This window comes from Thunnus albacares, chromosome 5 (assembly GCF_914725855.1).
Source record: "Thunnus albacares chromosome 5, fThuAlb1.1, whole genome shotgun sequence".
Lineage (NCBI taxonomy): Eukaryota > Metazoa > Chordata > Actinopteri > Scombriformes > Scombridae > Thunnus > Thunnus albacares.
In genome coordinates, this window is record NC_058110.1 from 7524854 (window position 1) to 7546029 (window position 21176).

The 21176-nt window shown below is 39.7% G+C and overlaps 1 protein-coding gene across 6 annotated transcripts in view; it reads left to right on the forward strand.

Moving 5' to 3' along the window:
- The window catches only part of LOC122982113 (plexin-A1-like), a 265073-nt gene that overhangs the window by 235777 nt on the left and 8120 nt on the right, over nt 1–21176 (forward strand). For 4 of the 6 annotated variants that reach the window (XM_044351142.1, XM_044351141.1, XM_044351145.1 and 1 more), the window contains 10 exons: nt 3914–4011; nt 4716–4874; nt 6269–6335; nt 11103–11249; nt 11846–12005; nt 13436–13539; nt 13636–13732; nt 16286–16476; nt 17862–18031; nt 19023–19235. In XM_044351142.1, coding sequence (XP_044207077.1) covers nt 3914–4011; nt 4716–4874; nt 6269–6335; nt 11103–11249; nt 11846–12005; nt 13436–13539; nt 13636–13732; nt 16286–16476; nt 17862–18031; nt 19023–19235 — 1406 coding nt within the window. Of the gene's footprint in view, nt 1–3913; nt 4012–4715; nt 4875–6268; nt 6336–7604; nt 7872–11102; nt 11250–11845; nt 12006–13435; nt 13540–13635; nt 13733–13943; nt 14082–16285; nt 16477–17861; nt 18032–19022; nt 19236–21176 lie in introns of those variants that run through there. The other 2 variants (XM_044351146.1, XM_044351147.1) reach the window with 2 other exon arrangements.

A 21176-nucleotide genomic window follows, 5' to 3' on the forward strand; every position in this document is an offset into this window, starting at 1 on the left:
ACATTGTCTAAGATACACATAAAGATTGAAAGATGTAAAAAGGTTTGTAGGAAAGGAGAAGGGAAATATAGCGAGAGGATTAGAGAAGAGAGAGAGAAACAAGATTCAGGGTTACTAGGATTGTTACTTGCATTATACATCACTGTTAAGTTATTAATTAAGCCAGTACATGCAACCACCTTGCCAGCACAGCTGAGTGGAGATAGTGCACCCCAATTTATAAACATGTTTTACCGCTGAGACCGAGAGAAGTAGAATTAATAGTATGTCAACATAAACTACTCTCCTCCAAAGCCAGAAACCAGAGAGCCAAGTTTGTAATCAGCGGTATCATTAAGATGTAGAATCCAGTGCTGCTCCATTGACTTTGATTGGAGCGCTGACTTTTTGGCATCAAGGAATAATTTATTTGACCTTTTACAGCTTCATTTAATCGTTCTAATCCAGAAAGAAGATTTATATTCCTAGAAAAAAAAAAAAGTCCTCTGGGTGGTCTCATAGCTGCCATTTTTTGCTTTTTTTTTTTGATTTATTCGCAGTGATTCATCCTCTCTTATTTTTGGCTAGAAGGGTTAGTTACATAAACATAATAGAATTACCCCTAGATATTTAAAAAAAGCCCACTGTGGTCTTCAGAGACTGCTAAACCTTTTACAGAAAACGAGTCATAATGCAAAATCAAAGGAAAAACTCCTTATTTTCCCACCTTTTCATTTGGTTTACCACTTTTAAATGCTTACATAAAGCTTGTCAAATAACTCATGGTATACCTCATATTAAATAGTTATCAGAAGAATTTGATCAACTAATATTTTTCTGGAAATATACCTGATTTGTGGTCATATTGTTGTTTGTCAGGTTAGTTATTGCTATCATTTAGCCACCTTTTTTTACCAGCTCTTTATTTTTTTTCTCTCTGGACCCCCATATACAGAACTCTATATTGTTGATTTATGTAATGATGAAGTGCAACTGGAAGACACACTTGTGAAGAATCAACTGTGCCCTGGACTAGGGTTGGGTTTTGATGGCTGAAATCCAATACTGAATCTGAATCAAATCTAATTAGCTTTAGCTTTCAACTTTGACAACTAACTAAAGTTATAAATAACAGAAACTTAAAGGTTATATACAGTGGAAACCACTTATAGTGATCACTCCTGTCTGGGTCAAATTGATCACTATAAGCTTTAAGGAGACTACATTTTCCCGTCATGATTTTAATGTGGACACAGCACCTGCCTCAGGTAACCAACCAGAAGCAGACAGGTTACTGTGAGCCAATAACGGTGCCGCAGCCACTAAGTACATATCATACATATGTCATGGGAGTAAAGTAAAAAAACAATAGAATTACTATAGTTTGAAAAAATTTTTGCCATATGTTATTATGTATGAAAAGATCCAAAACAAACTGTAAGTGGACTATTTGATTGCTATAATTAAATTATTTAAACAGCGTTTGTATAGGAATGATTCTGCCCTGAGCTAAGTGGTTGATTATTGTAACCATGGTCACTATATTTGCATATATTTTATTTTACAATGAAAGGTGAAGCCAGAAACGCTACAGCTTTTACTTAGCCTAATTAAAGTTCACAATCTGAAAATGAGAGAAACAGCATAAAATAGGAAATGTCGATTTTAAATGTATTGAAATAAAAAGTGATGCCTACTTTTTATACCTTATTTTATTCATGAGCAGCTTGTTCTAAATACTAGAAGTCCTCATTCAAAATTATTAACCTGATGAGCCTAAAATATTGATTTTATATGCATGAAAGTTTAACTGGGAGACTTGACATGACACAATCAGCGAGATCATGTCTATAGAGATGAGTCACCACTCTGTCGGCCGTGTTGAACTACAAAAACACACTTGAAACCTTTTTTTTTTGCTCATTTCTTCCATAAAACTTTTTGATTTTTTGGCGAATGCTAGTCACTGTAAGCATATACTGCACATATGCTAAAGTTGCAGCATGTGTAACAGATCCAGATCTCTACTAGAGACATGAGACTGTTAGTAAAACGGCTCCTGATCCAAATTCCAAAAAAGCAGCAGTGCACCTTTTAACTCGAGGTGTCAGGTAGATGTATTTGGGCTCTTCCGTATTTTATAGTTATGTCCAGACTTCCTTCCTCTTGCCTCTGTATTTCCCCCAGGGGTGTAATCCAATGGCCTGTGTAAACCAACGCCCCAGCTTTATTGCTGTGTGTGTGACTGCTCTCTTCCTCAAGCCAGACAGCCACACCGCACACCAGCTATGCTCCCACACACACACACACACATGCACCACATGCAGTACATGTACACACATATGCAGTTTTGCAGATATGTGGATAAACCCGTCCTGACTCTATCTTTGAAATTTGGTAAAGACTCTGTATATACATGCATCTCCATCTGTCTCTCATTCTCTCTTGCTGGCAGTCTCTCCTTTCAGACACACACACACACACACACACACTCAGTATCCACCCTGGAGGCCCAAGAATCTCATTTAGCACTTTAGAGAGAGGCCCAGACACTTTATTATGGCACATCGGAGGGGAGAAAGAATAGATGTTACAGCGGTACAAAAGGATGATGATAGAGAGAGAGCGAGAAAGAGAGAGGTAGGACAGATAGGTGGAAATAACGTGTGTTTGTGTGCGCATATGTGCGAGACAGACACACAAAGACAGAGCAGGAGAAATTAAAATGGGAGAAGACCAGTGATGTGAAACAGTCAACAATAAGTGCGAGTGAGAGAATTAGAGCGGCGAGGAAGACGGAGCGAGCGAGCGACAGAGAGGCGTCTTCGGGGGGTTTAGTGTGTTGTTGATGAGGAGTGACAGGTGCCAGCCAGTGGAACAAGCAGGGTGCAACTCTGTCACCAACCTTGGCACACACACCCTAATGCTTCCTCCCTCCTCCCCCTCCTCTCCCTCGCTTCCACCTTTCTCCGTTTGACAGAAGAATCTCGTACAATTTCGGCGAAGGGTTAAACATGATTTGGGAAATTCAGATTTTTCTTTTAACACTTAAGCTGTCAAAATTGGACGTTTGCTTTCGTTAATGCGTTAGAATTGTCAAAGAGAAATGACAAATATCCCAGTATTAAAGACGCATAGACAAATACATCACGTCGCTACACAGAGAGAGAGAGAGAGCCCAGACTGCTAAAGCGCGTGTGTGCGCGACTCTTTCAGGGCCGATGATTAATATTCTCGTCTTATCGATATTCAACTGGAGGATGTTTTGAGCCATCCACCCCCTGATGTCAAGAAGACAATTATGTCAAATTGTCTGCTAAAGTCATTTGGAGAGCAACAACTGAGAAACACTTAGAGAGCAACACACAACAGTGCAGCCAAAGAGAGAGAGAGAGAGAGAGAGAGAGAGAGTAGCCAATCAGTCTTACCTTGCTGTTTACAAACCAATCTTAACTCATCATATGGTGGGAAGAAAATAGTGTCTGCTTGCAGATGTGTTCGGAATCTGTATGTTATTTTCAATATTCGGCATTTGATTTTGCTCACACGATGTTCTGATGCTTCTCTCTGACCGTGCAAGCTGAAAGATTAGTTAGATGGTTGCTTGAAGAATTTTGTTTCAACCGCTAATTCTTTTAATTCATAAGGTTGACCACAAAAAAAATCAACTTGTCATTCCATTGCATACAAGTTTATAGAGAAAAAGCAGTATTTTTCTGCTGCTACTGGAAGTCACTATAACAGGACAAAGACTAATGGAAAACAAGCCTTAAGCCAGAGGCGTTACTTGTCTTTATGTGTTGTTGTTTGGTAAAATGTAGGATTGTAAAAGACAAAATCTTTCAATAATGCAAAAACAAGAGCAGAAATGTTTGTATAAAGAGTTGCCATTAGTCCCTGTTGTAACTTGTCTGTCTATGTTGCCTTTTTTCAGGTCCAAGCAAACGTCGAGAAGGCCCTGACGTTGTTTGGCCAGCTGCTGACAAAGAAGCATTTCCTGTTGACGTTCATACGAACCCTGGAAGCACAGAGGTGTGTGTCTTTCTTTTTCTTTTTCTAGATATAGATTCTTTTTTTTTTTTTTAGTATGCGAACATGTACTATGAATTGTCCTATGGCTTTTGAAAAGTAACTGACATAAAAGCAAAATAAATTATGCAGTATCATTCACTAGTTTTAACACATTCACATATTTCCAGCTATGGGAACAGGGTTATATAAAGGGATGAAGGTCATTATAGCAGCTGAGAGATTCACCTGCTGTAATGACCTTCAATTGCTGCCTTTTAATGGAAAAATAGTTGCAGCTGTTTATTTTAGGAATAAACATCAAATTTTGATGTTTTTTTTTTTTTTTATAAATACTGAGTAAAAGTTTTCAGACAAAAATGTTTTTCTCTGGCAGAACAAAAGGATTATTTTTCCTCGGGAAAATGTGCTGTCATCACCTTTTTAATTTTACTAATATGACTTGAAAGGCTGCGCTTTGCCTCAGACTAAAAACATTTTAGCAGCTCTAAAATGACTGCAAAGCACTTAGCCAAATGGTTTATGGCAAAACAGAGTTATTACACCATTTAATTAAGATTAAATGTGCATTAATATTTAAATGAACTGTTATGAGGTTAATGGTGCGCATGTTTTTTAAAGTCTCGGACGTGACGCAACAAAAGCTGGCGATAGCATTAGTGAAATATTTATATGACACATTGTTAACGGTTTTAATGCTTTTCCAGGTCATTTTCAATGCGGGACAGAGGCAATGTGGCATCTCTGATCATGACGGCCCTGCAGGGGGAGATGGAGTACGCCACTGGAGTCCTAAAACAGCTGCTGTCTGACCTGATAGATAGAAACCTGGAGAGCAAAAACCATCCCAAACTGCTGCTCAGGAGGTGAGAAAGAGGTGGAGAGACGGGGAAAATACATAGAGAGACAAGAAAGATTCAAGCATGAGAGCCAAAAAGATAAAACACCAAGGAGGGAAGCAGTTGGGATTCAGACAGAGAGACAGAGCGGAAGACTTGAAGTACTATATTTTAATTTCAGTTTTCTCCTCATTATGTGGAAGTCATAGATTCCAAGCTCAGAGAACAAATCATTCATGTCTCTACCATTAGTCAAAGCTAACAGAGAAGAACAAAAAGATCAGCAAATGAACCGCGTCTTAGTATCAGTCAGTATAAAGATGATAAAATTATCCATCTCTAAAATTCTTCCTCAAGTGTTTTCAGTCTTACAAGCAGCAAATTGATAAAATACCAGAGGAATACATATTGTTAGATATTTGTTTTTAATGCTGTTATAGGCCGTTATGGTGTTATTTTCTCCATCCCCTGTACATAAATCTAGCCATAGTATGGATTCTGTTTTACACATTAACCATCCATGACTTTTCCATTAGTGTTTGTCACACACAGGCACATAAAGAAGAAACACATAGTAAAGGTCCGTGCAGCATGTCATGTGGTGTTGTGGGGGCAGTCCAAACTCTCCTGCCAGAACAGTCGTGGACTACTTTAAAGATTTGTCTCTCCACAGAGAGAGAGAGCAACAGAAAGCTCTGATCTAGCATAGTTTTATAGATATAGAAAAAAACATATCAAAGGGGGGGTGGGGGGGGTTCTCTCAGACTCTGTGCCATTGTTACCAAGGTATTTCTTATAATATTGCTCTGGAAAGCTAGATCCCATCACAGATCAAGACACGGTTCATTTGAAGTGTGAAGACGTCTGTGTGAACAGACTTGTGTTGGCCCGTCCTCCTTTGTCTTTGTCGGAGGAGACAATGAGCTTCGTGCAGGAACGTTTTCACGTTCTTATCTTATACGTCTCTTACTTTGCTCATACCAGTGTTCCAAGTGGGATTCGGCAGACTCTCTTAACTGCACGAACTTGTCGAAAATTCCTTGTTTTAACCTGATGAACGCTACATGTTCATGAGGTTTGATCATTTGCATTATCTACGCCTTGGAATGTCTACATAAGGCATCTGTTCTGCTCTATTTACGCACAAGTTTATTTCACAAAAAAAAATGACACCAAAGAGTAAAAAAGAAGCCGCAGAGCTTCAAGTCCCTCTGTCGGACATCAGCAGAGGAAAACAGATCACGTTCAGCAATTAGGAAATATGAACACAGCTGCTGATGATGTGCGATCAGAGCAAGACAAGTTATCCGTGACTTAGATGGAAGGCAGCCAAGGGTACATGACAGTCACAGGGATTGATGGATTCTATTTAATGTCTGTTTTTAAATGAATTTCTGTCCCTCTTTTCTCCTGTGTGTCAGAACGGAGTCTGTCGCTGAGAAAATGCTGACCAATTGGTTCACATTCCTCTTGTACAAGTTCCTCAAGGTAAGGCCGGCAAAAAGGCATGATCATGTACCACCTTTAGTCAGTCTGTTTCTTTTAAACACTGAAGTCAAATCTAAAGTGGATTTATATTGAGCAATGTTTTACAAAGTATTTTCAAATATTTTTAAATTGGCTGTGTGTCGGAGACTTTTATTAAATGCTCCTGGCTTATATTATTTCTCCGTTGCATTTATCTCACTCTGCTTATTAAAAGGTTTTTCCCTATTTCTGCCACATATTTTCTAGCCTTCTTACTCGTGCAAAATACATACAGTAGATCAACAAAGCCTCCCAGCAACACATGTGATGTTCCTTTTTCAGCTGTTTTAATTTCCTTTTTTTCCTCTCCACTCTCATAATTTCACTCTTGTAGCTGACAGGTCCTCCTCGCTGACCTTTGTGTTGTTCTTTAAGCTCACATCTTCTCTTCCTCTGATCTCTCTTTCCTCCGTGCAGTTTCTGTTATCATTATTCAGCTGTCAGTCTCATCTCTGCCTTAAGGTCATTTGCCTCACCGGGGGGTTGCAGTGTCACTCGTGTTGTCCGGCACCCTCTCTGTCCTCTCATCCGTGCTGTCCCCTCATTCCATCTCTCACTTTAACATGACTGCTTACATAAAGCGAGTCCAGTCAGAAAATGTGTTCTGATGTTCCTTTCTCAGTGGTTTCCCTTCCCCTCTCTTCTTCCTCTAATTACAACATCGTAAGATTTGAAGTTGTCCTTATATGCCATTATAATCCTGATCACATTGGGCCTCATTCACTAATATGTGCGTAGAAATGTTCTTACTTTGCGCACAAAACAAGTGTGCACGCAAAAATACCGTCAGTTTCATGACACATGCGCACCGGCCAGTTTTGATCTTACCACCGTGCATATGTCAGTCAATCAGAATCATTCTAAATTGACAGGCATCAATAATAAGCATACTACCACACGCACATTTCTCTATATAAGGAAAGCTCTGTCGGAGCGGTGCAGCAGTGGAGAGAGCTGTCAATCATTGCAAAAAGGGCCGTGATGGTACAAATGAAGAAAAACTTTACTGCTAGTGAAATGTAAACAATAGTTTCAGAAGTAGAAGGAATATTTGGCTGTTAAACATGTCATTGGTACAACCGTTTGGAGGTGATTTCGAATCCTGTATACAGCCTGCATACCTGTTGCACCACTACCACACAGTCCATCTGTAACAAAATAAAAATTTGGTAAATGTGTAGATCGGTGGAACTGATCTAAATAAATCTCTTTCGTCTCTGTCCACAACAGACTGTGATGTAGTGAAAGCAGAGCGTCCCTCCCTGTTCCTCTACTGAACTGTCAGGCTGTGAGGACGCTGAACAGGCTGCTGCTTGACCAGCTGTATATAGCACGGCCAAATCTTATGATGTCACATTCACAATAGAAAAAAAATTCACAATACGGAAATTCCTATATATAAGTTCTTGTCATCTAAAACTGGGAACAGGGCAATTTTAATATATTAATAATTTAATTACATTTATGATGATGATTTATAGATTACAACGTCTTAGCTAATTTTATAATTAGTAAATAAATTGTGTATTATTAGCAATTTCACACTTTTAAATGTATATATATATAAATATAAATAAAACCTAAATAAATATATTTAGGTCCAATCATTGTTTAAATAATTGAGGTTCTAATATACTGTTACATTGAATAAATATTGACTATATCATTTTTTTAAGACCGTGGGACATTTATGATGAGTGTATATGCATGGTGTAAGGCAGTTCTAAATTTGTTCATAGAGTAAGAACAAATTCAGGTAAGATTCAGGTTTGTGCTGAAAATGTTCATATGCACGGTTTAAACACAGATTTATGTGTATGCACTGTTTTTGAATGAGGCCGGTTATGAGTACAGTGTGATGATTGTCACAGTCACATAGTGAGCAAAAATCTGACAGAGATGAGTATTTTTGGAGGAGAACTTTGTAAAGGATGACTTTAAATCGGATGTAATTCTCTCATTTTGATGTTTTTATTGTTTGTACGTGTATAATGTGCTTGTAATGTGCATCAAATGCATTTAAACCCTTACTTAAATCCCTTTTACATTTCTATTTCTTTACCAAGCAAAATGTAAACCATGTTTCTGACTTATGCATTGCTGATTTATAGTTGCCACGGATTGTTAGTGATATAAGAATCTGAGTTTATTCCACTGTTGTTCTCCCTGTACAGCAGCAGCCATTATTATAACCCTGAAATGTAAATGTCAGCGTACAATTAAGGGGCCGTAATGAAGGCAGTATGTGAAGTAAAGGCAAATTACGTAGACAAGCATGCAGCGGCCGAGCAACGAAGGCGAGAGCTGAAGCAAAAGCATAACAGTGTGATGTATGCTTGCTCTGTCTCGTTAGCAGCTGCCCACATAATTGGCCCAGATGCTAACGAGGTTCTTAAAGCATATGAAGTGAGAAAGGGAAGAGAGAGGAGAATGGCTGGCTAGAGAGTCAGGGGGGGAGGAGAGGAAGGGGTTAGAGGTAGCGAGCAGAGGGAAGAAGAATAGAGGGGGACACGACAATTAGGAGTTAAGAGGAGGAGAGGAAAAGGAAGGAAGCGGGGGAGGGGAGGAGTGGCAGGAAGGTGGTGAGAAAGAGAGAGGGAGAAAAGACAGGGTAGTGTAGGGGAAGAGGAGAGGAGGGGGTTGGAGGAATGAAAGGAAAAGGTTGAAATTAAAGTCAACAATGGAAGAGACACTGGTAGCAGGAAGGTTTGTGTTGAATGAGATGGTGAGGGACAAATGAAAACCAGTTTCCAAAGATACCACATATGTCTGAATTTTGTGGAAATATGTTTAAAATGGTGCACGAGACATCTAGAATATTGAGATTTGACACAATGATGCCATAAAAACAAGTAGTCCATAACATCATATAACTCCAATGAAGAGTTTAAACATGCCGATACAGAATATATATGATACTTTCAGATAATGTGACTCACTAGATCATTGGCACCTTTTTGGCTTGTAAAATGAAGCAACTTCTACTTGTGAATGTCTCTGGCTGGTAACAGTGATTTTTCCCTCTCAGATTGTTTCATTTAAAACATTGTAGGGGCTTTAAAATGTAACAAGATTGTAACAAGTAACAAGAAGTCTACAGCTGCGCCGGTGCCTCTGTGAAGCTGTACATAGACACAGTGGTGTTTTTAGCTAAATACTAAAGTCAGAATGCTAAAATGCTCACAATGCTAACGTGATGATGTTTAGTAGAGCTGCAGGTATTTGCTCATATACCAAAGTAGTGGACAAGTTGAAATTTTGACCTGATAATGGCGCTAGATGAAAAGTCACATTACATACATTACACCCAAAACCACAATCATATGTCTTGAGAAATTAATAATATTCTGTTAATCTGGCCACACCTCAGACTTATCTTGTGACCCACTGGAGGGTCCCAACCCCCAGGTTGGGAACTACTGACTTAGACAAATGTTCTGTCCTGAAAGGTAGGAGAAATAAAAGAGGAAAACAGCATGCTAAGGGCTTAGAAAAGTATAATATTATTTTAAATCTTTGAACAGAACATTACAATAACAGCCACCTGGTAACTATGATATCATACACATGTTATACACTGTCTTGTTTCCATATCAGAGGACCTGTTGTGGTTAAATATCAGTTGTTGTAATGTTGAGTACACTTTTTTTCAGAATCAGTACTGCATTAAACTGGGCCAACATCATCCAACCAAAACCAGTAACTACTACCCCAGAGTCTGCCTGTATAATATACTCCCTTAACCTGTTAAAGCTCATAAAACCCAACGTCTTTGCATCATTTACAGAATCAATAGGACATACTGTATGTATGATTGTTAGAGAGAGAGATGAAGAAAAAAGAAGGGACCCCTTAACTGTTATTTCACAGTTGAGGGGTCGAGGAAGGGTATTACAGGGAGAGAGGAAAGGAGAAATCCGCCTGTTAGAAAGAAGAATCGAGTTGCTAAGAGTGCTTGAAGGTGAGACAGATAAATTAGTACTTTCCTCTGTTCTCATCAGGACCTCATGCATCTCCAGCAGTCACACACACAGTCTGAAGTATCTCCCTATGCACAGCATGGTCGATCATTAAGCTCTCATCAGAGCGAGTATTGGCCGTGATGTGTCCCCTCTCTCCCCTCTAAACTGCTGCTACTTCAGGCGGGAGTGTTTTCCTTGGGCTCAAGTGATGGCTAATGACGCCATATTGATTGGCAAGTGTCTTTGACAGAGGGGAGAGTGAGAAACATATTTATAACATCTGTGTCTGGTCACATAAGCTCAGAGATGTAAATGACGAGAGAGAACTGAAAAAAATGTATTGAAATTGTATTTATTTATCAGGACAGTGTACAGTCTTTAACATAAATGATGCACCAGATTTAGCTTCAAGCGCATTTTCATCTGCAGTCCCTTCTAGTTAAACTTTTTTTTTAAACATGTTTCTCAAAGTTCAAATTATCCAATGTCACACCAAGATATTTAAAATCAGTGACTGTCAATCTTCTCACCTTTGATGAGATTAGATTTTCATGATTGTGTTAAGCAAGGCAAATTCATTTGCATAGCACATTTCAACAACAAGGCAATTCAAAGCGCTTTACGTAAAACAAAAAGGCCTCATGTAATGATTTGATTGGAAATCACTGCTTTATCAAAGTCTCTGTGATTTTGCTGGGTAGTTATAATATTTTGTATAGTTTTTATTACAGCACTCTCTTTCTCTCTGTGTCTTCTCCCTGGTTAGGAGTGTGCTGGTGAGCCTCTGTTCATGCTGTACTGTGCCATCAAGCAGCAGATGGAGAAGGGACCCATAGATGCCATCACAGGAGAAGCCCGCTACTCGCTTAGCGAGGACAAGCTCATCAGGCAACAGATTGACTACAAAACACTGGTCAGTAAACTTACAGTGTCTTGAGGCTCTTTTCTGTCCGCTTTGGTCTGAATCACTTCATGAGTTATTGAGCTTTAGTCACTTTTGACAATGCTGAAAACTTTAAAGCACACTAACTAATCAGCAGTAGGAATGTGGGTGCTACCATTTTCTTAATTGGTGAGGAATCTGCTGTGGGGACAGACTTTCTGCCAGGGTAAACATGGAGTTTCAGTTTTGGTTGGAGTGAGAATGTGATCTGGCCATGAACCGGCCCAACTGATGCCCAGAATTAATCTCATTCTCTCTCCAAACAAAGCCCTTCATCCTTTGGATGCACCTACTTGTCAGGAGGATCTACTACGGTTGTTTTGGTTTGCACCCAAGTGCAAATGCTGAGTGATTATATTCCCAAATAACCTGAACTGACTAGGAAAATGTTTTAAAATAGCTGCTGCAAACAAACTAGGTGTAAAAATGCTGTCAGGTACATTCAAATGCACCTAAACAATCATCCAAACATTTCATTAATTGGAAACGTTCTTGTAGTGTCTCTGCTTAAGCTTCACTTTTTGTCTGTTTCCGTTCTCCTCTGTTTACACCTGTTTTTCTGCCAGACATTGCACTGTGTGAACCCAGAGAACGAGAACGCCTCCGAGGTGACGGTCAAGTGTCTGAACTGTGACACCATCACTCAGGTCAAAGAGAAGCTGCTCGATGCTGTGTACAAGGGCAGCCCCTATTCACAGAGGCCCAAGGCTTCTGATATGGACCTGGGTAAGACATATGTATAAGACATGTGCACTGATATACTTACAGTAGTCAAGAGAGCTCAATGCACTGCAGTTTTAACATTTGCAGATGATGCAGAAGTAACAGAGAGTGACAGGATAGAGGATGTGTCTGACTGGAAGGCAGGAGGTAGCTTTGTCTTCAACACTTAGTTCTCTTTGTAAATTAAAACTCTCCTCAGTGCTGAGAGTTCATTTGTTTATCTATGTCTTGTCAGGGGGACATTACCCATCCAAATGAACCTGACATTGTCTTGTACTTTTGGGTCATGGAATACAGGACAATGTCACACAGATTTTCACACTTTTTATTAGTCGTAGATGAAAGAATTATTTGATTTTCTGTGAGAAAAGGCAAATGACTGCAGCTGTAATGAATACTATGGACAGGGACCAGAGTCAATTGATATTGATGTATTTAAACCAGCTGTAATTATTTTTTGGGCTTCTTGACAACAGCAGAACAAGCTGTTAACACAAACTGAAATATTACCATGTTATAAAGTTGCTATGGGAAAGAAGTTAGCAAGCAGTTGCCCATTTACACATCCAGTACATACAGAGTAACATTAGCTTTCATTTAGCTTCAAGTGTCCGGCCACCTAAATCAATCCAATGTTGACCCTGCTTTTAGCTCTGCTGATGGAAACAGGGTTGAAAGGTATGAGTGTGAATTGAAATAGTAAAGTTGTGGACTGTAATACCGAGACAATGAGCTGAAAGATGCTAAAATGCTCTGTAGAGCTGAGGGTGATAATTCTTTGTGGTTTCGTCACTGAAAACGACACCTTTCTCATTACACATAGTCATCTGATCATTGCTAATTTGATCTCCCTCTCTTTTTCTCTCTCAACCCAACCGGTCAAGGCAGATGGCCGCCCACCTAGAGCCCGGTTCTGCTCAAGGTTTCTTCCCATTAAAGGGGAGTTTTTCCTTGCCGCTGTTGCCTAGTGCTTGCTCATGGGGGAATGTTGGGTCTCTGCAAATTAAAGAGTACGGTTTAGACCTGCTCTATGTGAAAAGTGCCCTGAGATAACTTTTTTTATGATTTGACGCTATATAAATAGAGTTGGATTAATTGACTTTAAAATATATGAATTACAGCAGCATTAACCGACTGCATTTATAGTTCACTAACTTGAAAAAGTGGACATGTAAATTGAGAAACAAATGTATGTAACACATACACTGATAAAGAAAAGTGGCAAGTCACACACACACATAGTTGTACAGTAACCCGAGCTCATGTGGAGAAGATAATGCCTCTTCGTTCATGAAAGATGAAAGAAGATGATTAGCATTTAGAAACAACTGAAATGATTATGTGACCTCACTCCAAATGACACATGCACACACGCAGACAGCATATTAATGTTTTGTCCATTACTCTAAACCTTTGTTCCCGCTTTTCTGAAGAATGGCGTCAAGGTCGGATGGCCAGGATCATTCTGCAGGATGAAGATGTCACAACTAAGATTGACAACGACTGGAAAAGACTCAACACACTGGCTCACTATCAGGTACACCAGCACAAAAACGGGCACAGGGACACACAATACATAAAGATACGCTTGAAAGAGTTGACTGTTAAGATACAATGGGTATTCTATGTGCAGGTAACAGATGGCTCGGTGATCGCCCTAGTGCCAAAGCAGAACTCTGCCTATAACATCTCCAACTCCTCCACATTTACCAAGAGCCTCAGCAGATACGGTACGGTACCCATTCTCCTCCTGACTTGATCCTATTTAAATCATTCTGTCAATGATTCCCATCTCTCCCTGCCTACCCTCCCCCTCCCTCACTCTCTCTTTCATTCTCTTTTTCTTTGTTTATCGTGGCCATGATTGGGCTCCATTCTTATGTCTTTTTTTTCTTTGCCCCCTCTCTGTGAATGGCAATCCTTTTTATCCAATGCTATCAGCCCAGGCCAAGGCTATTTCACGGCTATTTCCAAGCAGTCCGTAAATGACGGGCATTAAAGTCGACACCTCGATCCCTAGCTGACAGAGTGAAAGAGAGAAGGAGAGAGGACACCTGGCAGTCAGCAATAGACAGAGGCTCTGCTTCAATATGGTATACTTCAGTGGAAAATTAAACTATTTAGAAGATAAATTACTCTGTAGTAAAAAACTGGACCCTTTTCTGATACTAAGTGGGATTTAACCCTCATGCATGCAAGCCATTGCTCTGCTGTTTGGTTAGAAAGTGAATCATATTTTGTAGCAGTTTTTCTGCTTTGAGAGCAGATTCTGATGGCCATTGTGATACCTGAAAATAGCAGGAGAGTGAGAGCTGTGCTTTTTTTAAGAGGTGCATCATATTTTATTTTCACAACTGTTTGACTCAACAGAGAGGTTAGGATAATGAGATCATGGGCCCTATCTTACGCCCGGCGCAGAGCAGCGCTACGCGCAGCACAAGTCTCTTTGCTATTTTCAGACCGACGCAGTTGTCATTTTCCCGTCCAGCGCCCACGTTGCTAAAATAGCAATGGCATTTGCGCCCATCAGTGCGCCCATGGGCGTGTCGGTCTAAAAGTAAGGTGTGCTCAGGTGTATTGTTGGCGCATTGCTATCTTGAGGCAGCTGAGAGCGATTGCGCTATTGACCAACAAAAACCTGGTCTAAAGTCAATGGTGCAATGTTTCGCTGTTATTTTAAGGGCACATAATCAGATCACATGCAAAAGGTAACAAATAAACGGATTACAATGTGAAAGATTATTATTGTGTATATTAATATATTTTAAAAAATACATTTCATAACGCTTAGTCATAATATTTATCAGAATTAACTAAATCACAGTAATGATGGATTAAATTGTTTAATTATTTGACCAAATCGCGGCAATACACGTAGGTATTTAAACAGACAGACAACAACGGATCAGACACAGCTCAACTTTCCTGCATCAATACATGATGACATAAGGAACACATGGGGAAATAAATGAGGTGAAAATAATGATTCAACTAACGAAGGAAATAAATCTGCACAGCTTCTAGCTGCTGCCAGCAGCAGGATCAGCATCTTGGAGAGCTGATCAAGTCCTGATAACTGTGTTGATGATTCTTTACATGATTAAAATTAATGATTTAATTTTTGAACAATATTTAACAAATATTCTGTAACATATCTGAGAGTACAGTGATCAGGTTTCCATACTTTCAGCAATTAAAACCTTGCTGATTTGACCTGTTACTCCATGACTGAACTAAACGATTTTAAAGAAACCAAAGCTGTAATTTAAAAAAATAAACTTTATCAAAAACCAAACAAAGATAAATTTGCAAGAAATTAATGAACAGGATCTTAAACTGGTGGTGTGGGGCTGACCACGGGAGGGTCCAGGAGCAGCAGGGCCAGTGTGCTCGTTATGGATCGTGCGCTTTCACTTTGCGCACTAAAATCCACGGCTGCAGCTATTTAGCTTCACAGCAAGAACATTTTAAAAATGTGTGTTCATTTTTGCTATTTAGTTTAATAGCGATCATATTGGTGTGTGCTTGGATATGTGTGAGTGTGTGCTGATGAACATTTGGTAAATGTTGGTCACCAGTGACCATGATGGTTTTGGAATCAAAGCCACTCAGCACCCCACTGGCAAAAGCAACAACAGTACTAGACACCACCCCACTCTCTCCCCACTCTTTCACTTCTCTAGCCTGTGCTTTCCCATTACTCTCCATTTCACCCCTCTCCTGACCTTTTTTGTCTCTCTGTCCATTTAGCCCTCCCACCCCCCTTCCGTGTCATCTCCCTCACACCCTTTCCTCCCCTCCTCCTGCTTCCTTTCAACAAACATAAATATCCCTTCTTGCCCAGGAGCAACAGCTACTCAGCAGATCATCATCTCCCCCCCCCCTGTGCATCTCACCTCCCTGTTTCCTCCCCCCCTCTCTTTCCTAAATGCAACAGCCAAAGATACGCATCTCCCTGCTTCGCTCTAATCAACTTTGACACTCACACCATGAATATTGAAACAGACACAGATGATAGAGAAAGAGGGAGTGAGAGTGTGAGTCATAGACTGTAAAAGGGAGAGAAAGATTAAAGAAATACAGTTTTTTGTGTGATTATTGTACTATTACTAAACTTACCTGAGTATCTACGTGATTTTTAATTATACAGTACAATATATGAGAAGGAGAAGAATCATCTGCGACATTTGTTGGTTTCTGAAACTCTAAAAATGATAATAAGGGAAATTATCCTTTTTTCATTCAAGGTATCAAATGATTCTGTCTTGTGTTTCTGGATATAGAGAGCATGTTGAGGACAGCCAGTAGTCCAGACAGCCTACGATCCCGAACGCCCATGATCACCCCTGACCTGGAGAGTGGAACCAAACTGTGGCATCTGGTGAAGAACCACGACCATTCAGACCAGAGGGAGGGCGACCGAGGCAGCAAGATGGTCTCCGAGATCTACCTGACCAGGCTGCTAGCTACAAAAGTAAGACACAGAGGAGTAAACTTCATGCCAGTGTTTTAAAAAGTTGATTCCTGGCAGGATGGAAAAACCTCTCTAACAGCATTTAGAAGCACCGGGGAGACTTTAAAACTCACCTCTAATGGAATCTTTTTCAACATTGTTTGCTCTTAAAGACAGTGATCCACCTCGCCTGTTTCAAGTTAGAAAAGTAATAATTCAGAGACTGCATGTGTTTGAGGAGTATTAAATGTATTAAATCAAATGTATTAAGTTTTGTACGGGGAACATGAGAAAGGATCCATTGTATACACACACACACACACACACACACACACACACACACACACACACACACACACACACACGAGGATAAACAGACCGATAATTTCGCTTCCATCCAGAAACGTTCCAGAGCATGAACCAGTCAAGCTGTCTCTTTTCCTTCTCTCCTTCAGTGTCTCTCAGTTCAGCGTCTCTTTCCTAATTATAAGAGGAGGAGGGAAATAAAGCAACGGGCAGCAGTTACAAGTTCCCCATCTTTTCAATTTCCACTGGTAATAAGAAAAAACAGATTAATAAAAGGTGGGTTTGTGGTGCAGAGTGCAGGGAGACACATACTGGAGGTGTCAGGAGGCAGGTAATGGGGTGAGGGATTGAAGATTTGGACATGCATGATGAAAAAACAGAGAGGTAAATGCAATTGAGGACCTCATCTTGTCTTTGTCTCTCCATGGCTGTCTTGCTGTGTCGGCCTGCCCGGGCATCCCGGGCGGACAGAATTCATTCCATGTTCCATTTCGCAATGGTTGACTACAGTAAATACGATCCCCAAACATTTCCTCGTTAATAGATTCTGCCAGATGGAGAAGTCGGGGAAACAAATGTGTTGTTAGGGAAATTCATTTAGCTACATTTGATGTAATTACAATGAAGCGTTGTCATTGGAGGAAAGCACCATCCAAATCCAAGGGCTGGAGTTTCTGTTTGTGATTCTGCGGAGCTCAGTGGGCAGAGCGAGGCAGTCACAGCGCCAGAGTTATCACTGTGATTCCCAGCGGGGCCATTCATACTAAAAATGTACACACTTACAGCCCATTCAGGTGCTGTGGATACAAGTGGCTGGAAATGTTACACACACAACACTGTGAAGCTGTTCATTGTTATTCTCTTCCTCCTCTCTGATAATTCCATTTTATTGTAATTATCTGGTAGATTTGAAACTGCTTGTAAGACCTAGATTCAAACTCACATTTCTATATCTTAAACCATAAGGCCATGAATAACATATGCATGGAAAACTATTACTACAGGTAAACACGTTTATGGTGTAACATATAATACAGTGTATTCATGCTGTTTTTATGCCTTGTTAACTCTTATCCTCTTTTTCTTCCTATCCTCTTCAGGGTACGTTACAGAAGTTTGTGGATGACCTGTTTGAGACCATCTTCAGCACGGCCCACAGAGGCAGCGCGCTGCCGCTGGCCATCAAGTATATGTTCGACTTCCTTGACGAGCAGGCTGACAAGCACTCCATCACAGACTACGACGTACGGCATACCTGGAAGAGCAACTGGTAAGTGAGACACAGTTCCTCTCTTTTCACCTGTTGCTACTGAAAATGTGACTCTCACAGAAGTACAGCAAATATTTTTTGGAATTCAAAAGATGGCATCCAATTCAGTCTAATGAAAGATGGTCCCCCAACTAGAGATTTTCAGGCTTCTTCACTCTCAGGCAAGATGACATTGACATTGGAGCCTGGCTTAGCCTGGCTGTCTGCCCGCACAAAAGAATAATATGTTGATTTGAATATGGTGATTTTTAAAGTTCTTGGCGGCTCAATGTGTAATGAACCTAACAGTTAAAATTGTGATCCTTCAAAGAGTAGATTTTGAAATTTCCTTCCTAGTATCACACTTGTTTCTTTTGTAATTTTGCAAAATGACATCATGTGACCTGTAGTTCCTGAGGGCTTAGTAATCACTAATAAGTATATAATATACTTATAAAAATAAGTATATTATTATACTTATAAAAATAAGTATATTATTATACAGAATGTAGTGTAAATTGTATGATGTTATAGAGCGTTCTGACAAAGATCTGTAAAGTAAATATCTTTGTGAACAACACTGCATGCCAAAATCATCCAATCAATAAATTCAGGTCTGCAAAAATGCGTAGCAAATTACAAATGTTGCTGTGTAGGATGCTTGGTCATATTTACCTTTTATAAAGTTCTGACCAACTACATTTTCTACCAGTCAGCTGCTACATCCTTCAGGGACATGATACCAACTGAGCACTATCAAAACAAAGACAATAAAAACCAGTAGTGAAAAAAGCTTCAATGCACACAATGCACTAATCAGAATTGAAAATAAAGTAGTGTGATATGAACAATAGTAAATTAAGAAACTGAAGCAAAGGACTCAATCATTTCAACACATTAAGATGATGGAATATAAGACAAAGTGCATGGTTACACAGAATATTGTTAATTACGTGTTATTTCATGTTGCTGTAGAAAAACGGTGTTCTGTATTTTTTCTCACCTCCTCCAGTCTTCCTCTGCGGTTCTGGGTGAACGTGATCAAGAATCCGCAGTTTGTATTTGACATCCATAAGAACAGTATCACGGATGCCTGTCTGTCTGTGGTGGCCCAGACCTTCATGGACTCCTGTTCGACATCAGAACACAAACTAGGAAAAGATTCACCTTCGAATAAACTCCTCTACGCTAAAGACATCCCCAACTACAAGAACTGGGTAGAGAGGTGAGTCAAAGTTGAAGCCAGACATACCGACATTAAAATCACCTTCTCTAAATTAGAATACTTCACCAATTTATGCACAGTTCTGAATACTAAATGAAAATGTTCCTTATGAGCTGTTGGAAGACGGAAAGGTCAGAACTGCAAGAAAAATGAGGTGAAGTGGTAAGATCAAAGGTAATTACAGTATTTAACTACAAAATTATAACATTACAGGCAGAGGAAGGTTGATCTTTATCTGGTATTTTCTGTTAAAAAGTAAGCAGGTAACTTGAGGTCAGAGAACAATCAGCAGACAGATGAAATTAATGCAAAACAATCTTGTAATTACTGGATTCTCTTCAAATCAACATCTTGCTCCAGGCTTATTATTAATATAAACAGTACAATACAGTATATAAAAGTCCAATTCTCTTTGATTTTTACCTGTAAAGAAAGAAAGCACACGAGTGAAAGAAGGATTTGTAGCTACTGTAGCACTACTCATTAAATTGAGGCTCACTGAAAACGTCCTCTGGTTCACCCTTCATCTTTTATTCAGCGCCAGAATGTTTAACTATCAAGATAAGTTATGCACCACTGACGCTTGCCACAATCATTGTTTCCGCTTTTGGAGAAGACTCCAACAGTCTTTAAGTAGCTTTTCTAAGCTGCTTCTTCCCAGACTCTTGCTTTGGCATGACAATGTTAAGCACTTTTCTTATACCCAAAAATGCCTAAATGTCATGTTGAGAGGACAGAGAACATCAACCGCTGGTAATAATTATGTTATTTAAACAACATGCCCAACGTCCCCATGCTGCTGCTGCACCACACTGGAGCTAAAACAGAACAGCAGACAGCAGATAAAAACTTCTTCTGGTACAAGGTCCATTTCTTTATATCGAGCAACATACTTAAATGCTACAGTAACACACACACTTCAGGCTTGCAGGGAGCTTATATGAGATGAGGATTTATAGGTAAGGGTTAATTGGGTGCAGTTAAACCTTGTTTCCATTGCCTCCTAACCTGCACTCAACCCCAGCCTGCCCTGCTGCAGTAAACCTTGAGACAGTTGAGATATGGATTCTGCAAACAGGTTCAGGTACAATTCAATACTTGGATATATTCTTAATATACTGTATTGTTCACTCAGTGTGTTTTCTACCTAACTCACTTTGACTGGACTTTTTGCTCCTCGGATGCAGCCAACAACACTGAGTCGATAATGTGAAGGTCGGCGTTGCCTTGCCACAGTAATTACAAGTCAACAACCAGTCATCATTGGGGACTGTATGAGAATTACTGGGATGGGGAGTGGACTGAATCTTATATTTCTTATATTTCGTGTAAAAATTCATACCCTGTAATCTCAAAATCATAACCAGAACACAGAGACATCATTCACCCTGAAGAAGGCACAAGCAGACACATGTTGGTGTGTTTTTTAATGACTCTAACCCACTAAAATAAAGACCTTTTATTTTTTAAACCTACCTTGAGTGCCTGGACCTGGATTTTTTATGCCATTTTTTGGTTATAATTTTTCCCCTCTTCTTCAGTATTATTCCCTTCCATGAGCACTGGTGGTTTGGGGGACACCAGCAGCGCTCCTGTTACTTCTCTCTTATACTCCTTATATCTTGAGATCTTTGTTCAAAATCATTATGTTTGACTTTTTCTCCTGTAAAAGTTTCCCAGTTCATCTTTTTACAGCTGCGTCATTGCTTGTATGTAAACCAGAACAGAGCACGTGACTCTGTGGAGGACTGTTTTCTTTCCTAAAATGTGATATCACAACTTAATATCAATCAGAATTATACCACAAAACATATTCATGTCTTGCTGGCTGATACAGAACAATTACAATCAGCAAAACAATCAGTCATAAAATAAAGGAAAATGGGGTTTCTGTGTTCGTTTGGCACAATCAATGTTTTGACATTATTAAGGCTCAGAATT